We start from the raw sequence: 15,722 nt of genomic DNA on the forward strand, positions 1-15,722 counted from the left end.
TAGACCACCTACATCTGGTAGGGGGAATGTGTGCATTCACAGCTGAGATATGGTCATCCTTGGAGGGTCCTGCTCTAGCGTAAGATTTTACAGTTCTCAAGCATCCCAAAACTGTTAAGTTTGGGGTGGGATTCATTTCTAGAACTAGAGGCAAAAGGCTGCAGATTCTCCATTCTTCTTTTATAGTTCCTCACAACCAACAGACACAGAAGAGTCTCCTTAAGGCAATTCTAGAGTCTTGGGCAATATAGGTATGTTGTGGACATTAGTTTGGATTTGGTGGCTCAACTGGATCATCAAAAAGGCAGACAAAGAACCTCTGTTCCTCCACCTCCAAGACACGAGATTCTGAACTGTCTTGACTACTATCAAAGACGTCTTTGTTCGCTCTGGAGCTGCCCTGGTAGACTTATTGCTCCCCACATCACCTTCTTCTTTAAGAACCAGACGTTTTGTGTAGCTTAGTGAAAATCCTGAAGGGAAAGCTATATGTCTCCAGTTTGTAAGTAAAATTATGGCTGCAAGGAAGCATGAGAGAGTTCTTTATTAAATGGGCAACATAAGCAACAAGCAGGTTCCAGCCCTGACATGGCTCATTCCGAATCTTTAAAAGTCAAAAAAAGAAAATGAAAAAAAGAGAGAGTAATTTGCAATGTTTGACATCCAAATCTCCAAAAACAGCTGGCTCCATAACAACTGTGGCCTTTCCTCCTCATTCCAGGTGTTTGAGAACAAGGGAGGTTGAACTGAAGTGGAGCAGGTAGGGAGGTTCTTCTCTTCTTTGGTTATTGGTTTGGCCCTCTCAGCTCAGCTGCAAGAACGGCAGGTACACCGCATCCCTGTTGATGCACTGAAGAACACAAAAGGCAGCCAGAATCTTCTCTGGAAGTGGCAGTTGGTGTGGAAAGAGGCATCTCCCTCTATGGCATGAGGTAATTCTGTTGGCCCCCAACGGGGCTCTGCCTCCAGGGCAGAGCAGACAGAACCAAAGAGGAAAAGAAGCCAGCACCTGTTTTACCATCCTGCCTGCCCACCTCCACTACGTGGGATCCAACTCAAAGACACTGTCATCAGCTGGCGAGGTGAAGAAGCAGGCCTGGCTGGAGGCAGGGCGCCGGCTGCTGCCCCTGCTGAGTCCCAGGGACTTTTCAAAGTCCAGCAGCTGCCCCATGAAGTTGAAGTTGGGCGAGATGTTGGACTTCTTCCGCTTCACGAGGTCATAGGCATCATTGAGGGACAGGTTGAGCTTCTGCATGAGGTAGGCTACGGTGACAGTAACCGAGCGACTGATCCCGGCCAAGCAGTGCACAAGGATGCCACAGTTCCGAGAGAGGGCTTCATCTGGGGATAATGGTTTAAAAGAAGGGAAAGGGTGTGGGGAGAGAAGAGACGTCACACTTGCTATTTTGTCAACTGGGCTTTTTTTGTGTTTGGCTGGGATATGGAACAGAACAGGAACAGGAAAGGAGACCAGAAGCAGGGAGAGAAGACGAGGAGAGGCTCCAGCAAGTCAAGGGTAGGATTGTATGTGTTTTGAAAGCAAAGCCTGGAAATACGGGGTGGGGGGGGGGGGAAAGGGGCTGCATTTCCCAGAATATCTCAATCTCCATAATCACTGGCAATGCACTGTCTGGGAGATGTAGTCCCTTTCTCCCACCGTAACCGAAACAAAGATTTCCCAAAGCTTTGTAAGCTAGAATTTTACAAGTGCAGAATCTGCTTCGTGAAAAATCTCCAGTGTAACCTCTCTTTAAAAAAATGTCACCATAGTTTGGACATATTGTGTATCTCTCATCTGTTTGGCTTAAATATATATGGACTAGAAATGGGCATGAATCAGAAAAATGGAGATTTGTTTTGATTTATAATTTGTCAACGCTGACAAATCATGAATAATGAATTTACTTTTTCCCCCCCGACAAATCAACTCATCAATTTGTTTTTGCCTTTAAAACCCTATAAAACTGTCCTCCAAGCAGTTTGGGTTTTAGACATCCAAGTTGTACACCCACAAAGTGGGTCCCCCCCCCCCAGGAAAGTGCCTTTTAGCAGCTGGCTTGGTGAAACCCAGTCTTCACCAAACCAGGAGATATTGTAGAGGAGAGTCATAGGAAGTTTCTCTGTGATTCTGGTGTCTTTAGGTCCCTGGGGGAAATTTTCCGGGGGGGGCTTCTTTGTAGGTGTATAACTCAGACATCCAATCCAATCTTCACCAAACGTGGATTGTAGAGGAGCAGAAGGGGAAGCTTCTCTGCAATTTTGGTGTCTCTAGATGCCTGGGCATGTTATTTCCTCTATAGAAATAAAGAAATGAAAGGAGCAGGGATGGGGAGTTGAGTTGCAGATCCCGCTCTGAAGTTGGACTTAAATTGCACCAGTGACTTGACTCATTTACAGCCCAACGAATTAACAAATAAAACATCACTAAAATTCATTGATTTACATTCGGGAGCACTGAATTATACAAATACAAATCAATGAATTAGCGATATTTGATTAATTTTGCAATTCGTTTTTCAATTTGTGCCCATCCCTAATATGGACATTTTCTAGGGAAATCTCAGTACATAGAAAGGACAAATGGATAACATTTCCAGTGATAAAAGATGGGATTTAGGGTACTGTGTACATCACCATATCCCACAGAGTAAATGGAGGATGCAGGTATGTTTCATTCACTTTACTATACAATGCCTTTAGCCACCATATAGTTATGGTTGGTGATTAATACCCATATAATCTTCTATGCATGTTATTTCCTCTATAGAAATAAAGAAATGAAAGGAGCAGGGATGGGGAGTTGAGTCGCAGATCCCGCTCTGAAGTTGGACTTTAATTGCACCGGTGACTTGACTCAACTTGTTTTTTTTTCCTCCAATGACTTGACTTGCAACTCAGAACCCAACCACCCCTTCCTTTTTTCTAGGGAAAAAGGCTTGTTTTTAATAGGGACTTGGATTTGGGACTTGGGACCAAAAACTCAGACTTGGACTTGAATTCAAGGACTTGCCAACATCCCTGAAAAGGACGAAGCTTCTCTCTCTCTCTCTTTTTTTTTGCTTAATCTTTTTCTTACTGCTAACATTTACTGATGTGATAGATCTACCTCTCCATCTTGCCACTTTCTGAAAATCTGAATCTTTTACTCATGCCTTTTAGCCAAGAGAATCACTTACAGTGGGAATTATGGGGTTATTATTCTTATAAAGAAACTCCTTACCCCCTCCCCCCTTCAGTGGGACTAGCTTTTGGCGGAACACATCAGATCGCAGAATATGTTTCTAAGGAGAAAGCAAACCAATATTGGATAGACTTATGAGTAAAGCTCTATAGTACAGAAAATTCCTCCTTTTGAGTAGGTCTGATTTCCTTTGAGATCCAGCTAGAAACTAGTTGGAAAAAATTGATCTGCTTTCTCTTATGAGGTTTTATATCATTTTTACTGTTTGCTTTACTTATTTATGCAGTGACTCTAACTGTTACAGACACACACATTCTTTTCCCAACAATGATGACTATGTAGTGCTTTCAAAAAGCAGAGACGTTTCCTAAATAAATGTTTTAAAGCCTTTGGTTTAAAGTGATAACTATGAATGAAGCTGTGCCTCAAAGAGCGAAGAAATTCAGACTACAGACCAAGTCCCTCTCATCAATCAAAATCTGGGTGCACATGAAAATGTAGGGCATAAGCTCTGCTCTTTTTTTCGGGGAGAAGGGAGGGAGGGAGAGACCAAACTGTTTACCTGGGATTAATCCCATTAAACACATTGAGCTGTCCATCTCCCAAATATTGATCCACTGTGTGAAAGCAAGGAAATATCTATTGCCTTTATGTAAAGCATGAACTGTTGGCGGTGAGCAAGCCTTCTCTGCAGATGAGATCCTCTGTCATAGGGCAGGCAGCCTTTCCCAACCTGAGTTTTCAGTCATGTTTTCCCTCAACATCTGCAGTGAACAACTACATGGAGGGATTTGTAGCCTGTTTAGGAAAAAAAGTGTGTGACTGAGGAAGGCAGTTCTAAAAACAACAACAAAAAGAGTACTTTGGGTGTCAGCAATGAAATGCCATTATTTATAGCAGAAAAACTGAAGTAACAAATTGATCATGCTTGTTCAACAACCTGAATGTCTTCATTGTAAAACAATAATTTTTGAATTTCCAACATTTAACACAAATGATTTCATTTTCAAATGCAGAGTTCCGACTTTTTGCAAAAGATGTCATGCAAACGGTATCTTTTTAGCAACCATTTCAGAATTCTGGCTGGCAATGCATTTGTAATATGGCTGGCAAAGGAAAACAGGATGCGCAAAGGAGAATGGAAGGAGTCCGAAGAGGGAAAAAAGGGCTTACAAGTTGCTATTTGATGCCTAGGGACAGGACGTTCAAGTACAGTAGTAGTAGTGCTTTAAAAACTCACACTAAAAACAAAACAAAAACACCCTGTGATTTCCAGAATCTCTTGCTGATATAGCTAACGTTTTTGCTGCTCTGGATGCGAGTCTGATGTTCTGGAAGATATGCCAAAGAAGTAACTTTCTAAAGTGCTGCTATTTTAGCCATCAGAGGACAGCTAGGGAAGCGGGGACAGAGTTTGCTCCCTGGATGAAGCCAACTTTAGATTGTGGAGCAGCTTCATGGCTTCTAAAACCTTACATTGCCCTGCAAAAGTGGTTTTTCTGCTATTTTGTAAGCAAAAGACCTATAGATATATCACATGGGGTAATAAGGAGAGACTGTGTTGGATGTGTGTTGGACTTCAGAGCCACTGTGTAAGTCACTGAGTGGGCACCATTGTGCTTTCAGTTATCCCCATTTTCCGGTATGTGATGTCATGCATCACAAAGACAGGGGGCGGGGTAGGGGAATAGGGTGTAACATCTGCTTTGTGCTTCTGCATATATGCAACAATTTTCAGTCAGAAGCCACAAGTGCAAGGCTGTGCATGAGACGATACTTTCCTCTTTCTTTGCCTTGTTTGGTCAAGCTGATCCACAAGAAGGGTTTCCTTTGTGAAAATTTCATTGGCCAAGTCAAGCGAGACCTTTCGTTTAATTACCAGCCCACTCACATTCCATATTGTGAGTTCATTTGTAGTACGATAACTCATTTGAACACAGAGAGATGAGAGGAATGCCTGTTCTATGTTATTAGATACTAGCCAAGAATTTTGTAAGCCCTTGTGTTAAAAATAGCTAACTTTGTTTTTAATCTGATTAACCTGAGGCTCATTTTTAATTGAGGGAAATACTTTGGACAGAAACATCAAGCTAAATCATCAATTGAATATCGCAGGCTCAAGTGATACTAAAATATGTTCGCATGATACACTGCTGACTGTGCTGGCGAACAATCAACATGAGGAAGCATGGCCAATGAACTTCTCTGTGCACGTAAACATATACATGGCAAAGAGGAAAAACGGGTTGGCAGCAGGATTCTTACTGAGATTTTGTTATTGGAACTATCACTGTTCCCGTAACAGAGGAAGAACTGAAGAACTAATTCATGCAATTGGCTGGATCATTGCAGGAGCCTGTCCTCACAACCAATCAGCATGCATTTCCTACAGTTCCTGTTCTATTGTTGCTCCCCCTCTGCAAAAGTCTGATCTGACATCTATTCTCCAACAGCACAACTGAAAAGCCTGAAGAATACACGTATCCTCCCATGGGAGGATCAACAGAACAAGCTTGGAATAAATGCCATTTTGCCAGTCACTCTCTCCTTTAGCTAAGCAGTTGTCACTACACCACAGGTCTGCTTCAGTTATTGGTTACTCTTCTTGTGGAACTTAGGAACGTGGTGGCGCTGTGGGCTAAACCGCAGAAGCCTGTGCTGCAGGGTCAGAAGACCAAGCAGTCGTAAGATCGAATCCACGTGACAGAGTGAGCGCCCATCACTTGTCCCAGCTCTCGCCAACCTAGCAGTTTGAAAGCATGCAAATGCGAGTAGATAAATAGGGACCACCTCGGTGGGAAGGTAACAGCGTTCCATGTCTAAGTCGCACTGGCCATGTGACCACGGAAGATTGTCTTCGGACAAAACGCTGGCTCTATGGCTTGGAAACGGGGATGAGCACCGCCCCCTAGAGTCGAACATGACTGTACAAAAATTGTCAAGGGGAACCTTTACCTTTACCTTCTTGTGGAAAGTGTGTAGATCATGAACATGGTAAGCAGGAGCCATCTTTTGAAAGAATCTGACCTCTTTTTGGAGCTTCACAAGTTCTAGGGGCCTTACCTGGTCTACCTCAACAGCAAAGGTGGATAATATATGGTCCTCCAGATGGTAGTGGACTACAGCTTCCATCTGCCTCCCACCCCAGGTAGCTTACCCAGCACTGAGGAATCTTGGGAATTATTGCCCAACATCACCTGGAAGACCACAGATGTTGCCCATTCTTCCTTTCAAGCACTGAGAGGAAGTGGGAGGTGCCAGCAATTGGTCCTCTGTGATTGGCATGCAATACAAGGCCAGGGGCAGCATTTCGGCTCACTCACCAATGAACTCAATGGCCTCAGGGAAGAACTGAGAAAGATTCTGGCTCCAGTGGTCCGAGATGGGGATCTGCTTGTAATGGAAATCCCCGTTCTTCTCGAAGAGGTTCGGCAGGTTGGGGGTAACATTGAGGATGTAGCTGATGCCTAGCTTTGCCAGGGTGTCTAGATTGGCTGAATCACGGGCACTGCCCAGGTAGAGGTTGGGAAGAATCTGCACCGGGAAAGATGGGGGGCTTGCCCCTTCTGATTCCATGCCGCTGCTGAGGGGCTCCGACTCAGCATCTGAGCAGTCGGAGCTAAGGCTGAGGCCTCCCAGGCCCACCACTGGAGCAGCCAGAGGGACCGGCGAGCTGCTGGCACTGGCTGTGTCTAGATTGGTTTCACAGAGGTGTGGCCACTCAGCTTGGAATTTATGGAAGCCTCCTGCAGGGAAAGACCAAAACCCAAGAGAAAGCAGGTTTGTTATCACAGATAGGATGGCAACACTAACATTAAAAGTTCCTAAATATTCCCATAGTGAGCACCCCATTCCTCTTATTATCCAAGGGAAGCCAAACAGGACCACTAGTAGCCCCTTGAGAAGCCACCTCCAATTATCTGTGTCTGTCTCCAATTGTCATACAACAGTCACTGCACCAAGAAACCTAATAAATTAAGTTCATGGGGAACCTCTTAAGTTAAGAAGTCGGACTCTTTTTTTTTTTGTCCCCCCATCTCCCCTTCCCTTTATGTTCCCTCAGAGGGAGGGATTATGTTGCTTTAAAAACAATCCCCCCATGCATAGCATAAGCTATTTTGAGAATTTTTCCAGCTACATGGTGCAGGATACAGATGCCATCAATCCATCAATCTATAACTGTATATATAATTAAGGTTCCACTCCTAGGAAGCCAATTGTTGTGCAAGAAAAATGGTATTCTGTGAAATATAAAACTGAATCATGTTGAGCTAATGTGATTGAATTCCCCCCCCCTTACACAGTACAATATCTTGTGTGCTTTATACTGATTTATATAAATGATTTTGAAGTCAATGCCATAACTAGGGTTTAACCCAAACTACGGAAATACAGGAGAGGCAAAGATTTTCTACTAGAAGTTTGCAAACCTGCATCTTGGTATTTACTGCCGGAACAATGTGAACCCAATCTACCTTGAAAGCACATGTCAGCTTCAGCTGCTCCTCCCTAGGCAGAAGGAAACACAAAACGGGGGCTCACTAGCATTCCTCCCTCTTCTCCCCATGTATTCCAAGAGGGCTCTGGATCCCTAGGCACCAACACTGCTACTTAGAGCTCTGTCTGAAACTTTGAAAGGCAATGAAGCCCTGTTTCACCCACAGTTAGCCTTGCCTGGCTTCTAAGGACTGGAGCATACACTGGACTAGTGATGGGCATGAACCTCAGTTTGAAGGTTTGTGCCAGTTCATAAGTGCAGCACCATAGGGTTCTGCACATTTCTTCCCCCTGCTTCTCTGGCCAATGCCCCCACTCCTCAGTTGGAGCGTGTTCCTCTCCTCCTCCTCTTTGGCCGCTCAGCCCGTCTCCAGCAAGATTACAGGCTTGCTTGTCCCACCTCCTTGTCCGAGTGTGTGATCCGCCAAGGCAGCAGGGCAGCTAAGTCCATGCTCCTGCTGGGGACTGGCTGAACAGCCAAAGAGAAAGAGCAGAGGAACATGCTCTGGCTGGTGCATGAGGAAATCCTTTTGCCCTGGGAAAGTCTTTGGGGTCTTTAGGGTGGCTGCTGGATCGCCGTCAGTGGTCCCAAGGCTAGCGGTGGCAGTTTTTGACTTTTAAAGGCGCTCTCTCTCTCTCTCTCTCTCTCTCTCCATCCCAAGGCTGCCAAAAGCCTTCCAAGGGCAAAAGGACCCCAAGGATCCCTGGAATCTAAAACAGGGTGAGTGGGTGGGTGTAGGAATAAGCAGCTTTGACTTGGTGTAAACTAAATGGTTCCAGCACCCAATTCGGGTTGCCACAGGAGCAAAGTTACACAATGGGATTTTGCCCATTGCTTCACGACCATACCCCTTTCAAGTATAACTCCACAACCATAAAGAGTAGAAAAATGCTTGTAAAGAAAATGAAAGGATATTCTCAGATGTTGAGTGCTATGGCCCAAACACTGACAGATGTTGATAAGAACTACATTGAGAGCGTTCATGTCTTAGTTGCTGGTTTTTTGTTTGGTTGGTTGGTTGTTTTGGATAAGAACAAGCCCTTCATGAATGTCCTATCAAGAAGCAAGCTGGCATCACTTTATTGCTATAGTACAGAAGCAACGCCTGCTAAAACACAGAATACAGAATACCCTCTGTATAGGAACATATTCAACTTATATGCAGAATACATCATGCGGAAGGCTGGACTGGAGGAATCCCAAGCTGGAATTAAGATTGCAGGAAGAAATATCAACAACCTCCGATATGCAGATGACACCACTCTGATGGCAGAAAGTGAGGAGGAATTAAAGAACCTTGTAATGAGGGTGAAAGAGGAGAATGCAAAAAACGGTTTGAAACTCAACATCAAAAAAACTAAGATCATGGCCACTGGTCCCATCACCTCCTGGGAAATAGAAGGGGAAGATATGAAGGCAGTGACAGATTTTATTTTCCTGGGCTCCATGATCACTGCAGATGGAGACAGCAGCCTTGAAATTAAAAGACGCCTGCTTCTTGGGAGGAAAGCGATGACAAATCTTGACAGCATCTTAAAAAGCAGAGACATTACCTTGCCAACAAAAGTCTGAATAATCAAAGCTATGGTTTTTCCTGTCGTGATGTATGGAAGTGAGAGCTGGACCATAAAGAAAGCAGACCACCGAAGAATTGATGCCTTTGAATTGTGGTGCTGGAGGAGACTCTTGAGAATCCCCTGGACTGCAAGGAGAACAAACCTATCAATTCTAAAGGAAATCAACCCTGAGTGCTCACTGGAAGGACAGATCCTGAAGCTGAGGCTCCAGTACTTTGGCCATCTAATGAGAAGAAAAGACTCCCTGGAAAAGACCCTGATGCTGGGAAAGTGTGATGGCAAGAGAAGGGGACGACCGAGGATGAGATGGCTGGACAGTGTCTGCGAAGCAACCAACATGAATTTGACACAACTCCGGAAGGCAGTAGAAGATAGGAGGGCCTGGCGTGCTCTGGTCCATGGGGTCATGAAGAGTTGGACACGACTAAATGACTAAACGAACGAAACGATAGGAACATACTCAGAAGATTGTGTAAAACCCAGATTTAAAAAAAAAAAAAATCCATAAAGGCTTTGCCATACTCTGGGCCATCTCTCCAACAAATCTTTAAATTTAAAACTGCTTGGAGGATAATCGGTGTTATCTGTCCCAGACAAGCACACCTCTCAGTAGCCCGGAATATCTATGTGGCAGTTTGTCATGCATTATACAAGACAGCTTTTGTAGCTGCTCTAGTTACGAGCTTGTCCCGTTTTCCTGGTTCTTTCTTGTCCACCTGCTGCAGAGACAGGGACAGTCCTGGGGACACGCCTAGGAACCACAGTCAAGCTCTTCCTGTCTCTATCGTAGCGAGCAAGGCTCCTGTCTTCTTCCACCGCAGATGAGTGGGGAAAACGCTAGGGCCTGCCCTTCATTTTTAAACAGTCCTCCTGATGCCCTTCTGCTTCAAGTGGAACCCAACCTAGAGCAGCTACGCAAGGATAGTGGGCCACAGCTCAACCGTTTCCTGCTTGTTACACAGAACCTTCCCAGTTTAATCCCCAGCTTCTGCATATACAGAAGAGAAAAGTCACCAGCCAGCTTCGACCAAGCATGGAGGGATATACAGCCTGCCAATTGTTGGTCTTTTGTCAGTCTGAGTCGGCACAGCCAAAGGTAATGGACAGCAGGAGCTGGAGTCCAATGACATCTGGAAGTCCACAAGTTGTCCCAATTCCTTATCCAATGGTAGGGCAGGGCCAGCCCTCCCCTCCCCCACTTGCTCTGTCACACAACCAGAATCATCCTCATGGTGACAGACATGAGGAAGGGAGATTAGGTGGAAGACTGGGTAGAAGAAAATGTGGCTGCTGCACCTCCCATTTTAATAGGGCTTTTTTAAAAAGGGGAAAACACTGAAGCCTTATTCAGGATTTTGTTAAGCACGAATATTCCACATGTAATGATAGGAGTGTGCTAGTCCTGCCTTCCCCAAGCGACTACCTTCCACACACACAAGTGACCTTTCTGGAGAGCTTATTGTGTCCCGAAAGGCAAGACAGAATCGCAGTGTTCTCACATTTGGACTTGCAGGGAGAGTCTTGAAAGACAGAACAGGCTTGGCCTCTTCAGACATGTTGGTTTTGTGTGAGGGGAGGAACAACAACAACAGAAGTGGACTGAGCTGGTGCACTACCCTCTTCACACACAGAAGACACACACTTAAGAGACCCCTGAATCAGGTTATGTTGAGCAGAAAGCCACAGGCAACTGCAGGTGCATATATATATATTTTCAATGACGTTTCTTAAAATGATAATAATCTCATGATAATATAATCTTAGAAGCGAAGAGCTAGAAAGGACCCTATGGCTCAGATGGAAAGCCTTCAGCAGAGGCCTGTCGTTTTAAGTGGATCAAGAGGCGTAGTCTAATAAAAGTAATTTTTCCAGGCTCTGGAAATGGCAGAGCAATTCTCCTTGATGGGCATGTAGAACCAGGCCTATATTCCAGCCTGCCTCTCCCATAGAGCCTTTTTGCATACATACACCCTCTGGCTCACCAAAGCACTGGCTAACTCACAGCAAAGGACTGCTCAAGGGAACAGAGGTTTAGTCTTTGACGGCTGGCACACTTGTCTCAAAACTCTGCCTACCACTAATGGCCAACTGACTGGGGGAGGGTGGGTGGGGGGGCTGGGGAAGTCTGGTCCGCATTTTATGCAGAAATGAACCACCGAAGCCCACTGGTAGAGGATTCTTTCAATGCAAAACATGTTAGACAAATATCATCCATGCAGCCCATGTTAAGGCACACTAAAGTCCTAAGCCAGGGGTGGGCATCTTGGCAGGGCCAGCAATATTGGGACCCTCTCAGAACATGGCAGAATTGCCCCTCTACCTGCTCTGGAGGGGACGTGGGAAATTGCCAGACATATTTCAAAAGAAAAAACAACAACCCCTGGGGGCTGTATGTTGGCCATGGGGTGGCTGTTGTCCATCTCCACCTTAAGTGAATTCAAGTTTAAGAGGCACGACAGCATTACCAAGAAAGTGTGTATTATTTTATTTTATATTTAGGGGCCCAGTGTAACCCGAGTCGCTAAGATCTGGCTTGATTAGCCTGTGCCTAGATCTGGCACTACACCCCAATCAAAGCATCTAAAATTCCAGAGAAGGACATCTCACTTCTGTGACAATCCCTAAGGGGTTATTTCTGTAGTAGAATGAAGTAATTAGGGCAAGCTTCTTAATCCTGGCAAATTTCACATTGGATGACAACTCTCATCATCCCTAGCCTATGCGTGTTTGGATAATGGGGTTTTGAGTTCAACACATCCAGAGGGCACCAGGTACGTGAAACCTGCCCTGGAATAAGATTGTTGGCTTGACTTGTCAAGAAAAGGAGGCACAACAAAGCTGTCTTCCCCTGTTGCCTCTAATATAATCATGCTTGGGCAGGCATCCAAAACACAAGTAGTACCTTGCGGTGAGCAATCCCCCATTTCTGCTTTAGTAGCACTGAATTCATTTCCTTTTCCCAGATACGCTGTGAGGATCGTGGGGTGAACCATTAGGAACAGCTATTACCAGGTATAACTGGGGAAATTACACTTTTTGACTATAGCTTCCAGAATCCCTTCTGCAGCATAGCCATTCTTCATTTTTAATCACTAACAACGCTTTCTGAATGCAGTGTGTTTCTGGTGTGAAGGGGACTGTCACACTGGTATCAACAGAGAATACTAGACTATGTTTTTCAAGTCCTGTGAAAAGCAAAAACAGACATATTGGTCACAAAATAATCCCAAAATTCTTATTTATGATGATGATAAATTAGTTTCCTCTAGTTAGTTCACAATAGTGGATGTTGTTATTTTCTCCCCATTTTAACTTCACAAGAGCCCCGTGAAGCAGCCCAGGCTGAATCTGTGACTCGACCAAGATCATCCACTGAGCTTCTTGGCAAAGCAGAAGGTTGAATTTAGCATTTTCATGTCCTAGTCCAATATTCTGACACTACCACCACCACTCTGGCTCTCTCTCTCTTCTCTAAATCTCTATTATGGAAATCTAGAAAGTTTGATATGTGTTTGCAATCCTTTGGATGACCTAATATAGCTACTATAGTTATTATACTAGTATATATCTTACAATTTCTAAATGGCCAACACAACTACTTTTGCTTTTTGTAAGATGTAAAGAATACTAAATGTAGCCCCTTAGCAATAGACTCCACTCTGGAGAACTTTGATACCTGCTGAATGTGGGATTTTATTCTAAATGTTCACACACCCTCCCAACCACTAGGAAAAGCTCCCAAACTTGGCTTCTACTGAACTATGTCTGGGATCTAATATTATCTGTAGCCTTCCTTGTTCTGCACTAACACACTAATAAACGTCTGGGTGTGCTTTGCCCAGGATGGGAACAGTTATGGATTCACAGATGGATTGTGAATTTTCCAAAATGGAGGACCAAACGTCTCTGCCTTTTATGTTCAGAGAGATACACAGAGAAAACCTAAGACCACTAGGTTACCTGTCAATTTGAATCTATGTAAGCAGACCCTTTCTCCCTCATTCCAACTCAAGAGTTCACATAGATATCCTGCCCCAACTGTTTTAAGCAATGTGGATTTTATTGCTCATTAGTTAAGCTGTACTGTTTAACTACCAATAATTTGATTTTCTATTAGCTTTTGTCTAACATTTTGCATGCCCAGTTCTCTTAGCCACTTTGAGGTGTCCTATCTGATAAGACACAAAGGTGAACCATTTACAGTGGTGCCTCGCTTAACAGGTGCCCCGTTTAACGACGAATCCACATAGCGACGACTTTTTTGTGATCCCTTTTGCGATCGCATTGCGATGTTTTTAATGGTAAAAAATCGCTTTGCAATGATCGGTACGCTGTTTCGCTTACCGATTTTCGCATAGGGATGTTTTTAGAACAGCTGATCGGCGGTTCCAAAATGATCACCCGGTAAAAAAAATGGCTGCCCACTGTGTTTAGGGACGGATTCCTCGCTTACTGGGCAGCGAAAATGGCCGCTGTATGGAGGATTTTCACTTTAAGGCGAGTTTTTTGCCCATAGGAACGCATTAAACAGGTTTTAATGCATTCCTATGGGCTTTTTTCCCCCTGCACAGCGACGAATCTGTATAGTGACGATTTTTGCTGCACGGATTATCGTCGCTATGCGGGGCACCACTGTACAATTATACTGTGTACATCTAGCCCAGTATTATCAGCTCTGACTGGCAATAACTCTCCAGGGTTTCAGGCAGAATCCTTTTCCTAGCTCTATCTGGTGATCCTTGGGATTCTTCCTCCACCCAAGTATTAGCCAGGCCAACTCTGCTTGCCTTCTGAAATCAAACATGGTCCAAGGTGCTGCTTAGAGTAGGGGGTGGACTTGCACTGGATCAAGCCATGGGTTTATCTAGCCTCCAGATCAGTTGTAACATTCCCTTTTTATTCAGCCTGCCCCTAAACTGAAAGACCAGGTAGGTAGCCACATCTTCTTCCACTTATTTTTTCCAGTCTGGCCCTTTTTTACTCACGTCGCCATGTTCCTCCCACTGTATGGCACACCTAGAATCTTGCTCATTGGTACCACCGGGGACAGAGTCCACCAGATGAAGCAAGAGGCAATGGAGAGTTCTACAGAGTGGACATGAAATCTGTCCTATCTCATAAGTCAGGTGTGATGATGAAGGTGCTGGACAGGAAGGGGCTTGAGAGAGACCAGTATCCACTGGGCATCTGCTGAGACATGAAACTCACTAGGTAACCTTTAGCCAGGTACCCCTTCTCAGGGAACTGCTGTTGTGAAGTTAAAGTGGTAAGGAGAAGAACCATGTATACTCTGTTGAGGGGAACGATGCGTATTGTTGCAACTTACACATGCATATTTAAAAACAAGACATCTCTGGGCTGCAATGTGACTACCATCTTCCTGGATCTGGTTCCAGCCGCCCCTCACTCCCATCATTTCTCCTAATTATCTCCTTCCTCCAGAAATACTACTCTTTTTCCTGCACACCCACCTTGGAGGTAGTAGGCCAGGCAACCTTCTTCCCGCAGCTTCTGCAACAGCGTCACCAGCACCGAATCTTCATCCTCCTCCTGGCCTCCTGGATGAGGCAGCTGGAGGGTCCCCTCATCATACAGCAACACAGGGTTATCCTGTGGGGGTTCAGGCAGTAAAGATCGGACGGAAAGATTCCCCTTACGGAGACGCCGGAGCAGCAGTCCCGGGAGGGCCACGCTCAGTGCCCGCTCCACGTGGGAGGAATCATAGAGCTCCCGGCTGCGGCAGTCAAGGATGTGCAGGCATGGAGAAGGGGAGGCCAGCTCGGCCCTCAGCCACGATGTGGACCTGCCCAGGTCTTCCATGTGGCTCTCGGCCACAGTTCAGACAGCCAGAATCTTCTCAGTTAGAACACTTGAATTCCAGCCCAGTCCAAGAGTCTTTCAAGAACAGAGAGGCAAACGCCAGAAGTGAGGTCCAGAGCTTTGCTCTCTCCTGCAAAGTGGTTCCCACAAAGGAAAGTTTCACCAGACGCCAGGAGCTTGTCTCAGGCCCCTTAGAGACTTTTGCCTCAAGAAAGGTCTACATCATGTTGCCAACGTAGAAGCCCTCACCCAATCCATGTTAGCAAAACACTCTTTCCTAGACAGGTAGGAGGGAGGCACCCAGCGGAAGTCATCTTTTTATCTCTTTGGAGGGAAAGGAAATGTCTGCTACTTCTCAGAACCAGAGATGAGGGCCTTGGGGTCCTTCTGGCAAAGAGGAACAAAGGATTGGAAAGGAGAAGAGAGACTATATTGAAATCCCCTGAAACAGCTTGTTCTGAGTGGGCAGAGTTGCTTCCCAGACACTCCACTCTGGATCCTGGCCTGCTGTCCTCTTTCTCCGACCGTCCTTTGCAGGTGCAGCTACACGTACAGAATGATGGGCCACTTCGGGGACGGCCAGATCACAACCCCTTTGCCACACGTCCAGCCAATTTCGTGTCCCTGAGGCAAACTCTTTTGCCTC

General features: G+C 45.2%; 1 protein-coding gene across 1 annotated transcript; it reads right to left on the reverse strand.

Annotated features, from left to right (window-relative positions):
• Nucleotides 1-527: 527 nt before the first annotated feature.
• On the reverse strand, nucleotides 528-15,214 carry DUSP9 (dual specificity phosphatase 9). Its single transcript, XM_078386554.1, has 3 exons — nucleotides 14,728-15,214; nucleotides 6,505-6,927; nucleotides 528-1,341 (listed from the first exon to the last, which is right to left on the reverse strand). Exons 1-3 carry the CDS (start codon nucleotides 15,074-15,076, stop codon nucleotides 1,040-1,042), a joined length of 1,074 nt encoding a protein of 357 aa, XP_078242680.1. The 5' UTR covers nucleotides 15,077-15,214; the 3' UTR covers nucleotides 528-1,039.
• Between the last annotated feature and the right edge of the window lie 508 nt (nucleotides 15,215-15,722).

The sequence above is a fragment of the Pogona vitticeps genome, chromosome 2 (genome assembly GCF_051106095.1).
Source record: "Pogona vitticeps strain Pit_001003342236 chromosome 2, PviZW2.1, whole genome shotgun sequence".
Lineage (NCBI taxonomy): Eukaryota > Metazoa > Chordata > Lepidosauria > Squamata > Agamidae > Pogona > Pogona vitticeps.

Excerpts from the sequence above, each read along its gene's own strand:
- DUSP9 (XM_078386554.1), bottom strand. The coding sequence starts at position 15,076 with ATGGAAGACCTGGGCAGGTCCACATCGTGGCTGAGGGCCGAGCTGGCC. Across the intron at positions 6,928-14,727 it reads CCTGGCCTACTACCTCCAAG|GAGGCTTCCATAAATTCCAA; the intron begins GTGGGTGTGCAG and ends CTTTCCCTGCAG. Across the intron at positions 1,342-6,504 it reads TGAGGCCATTGAGTTCATTG|ATGAAGCCCTCTCTCGGAAC; the intron begins GTGAGTGAGCCG and ends CATTATCCCCAG.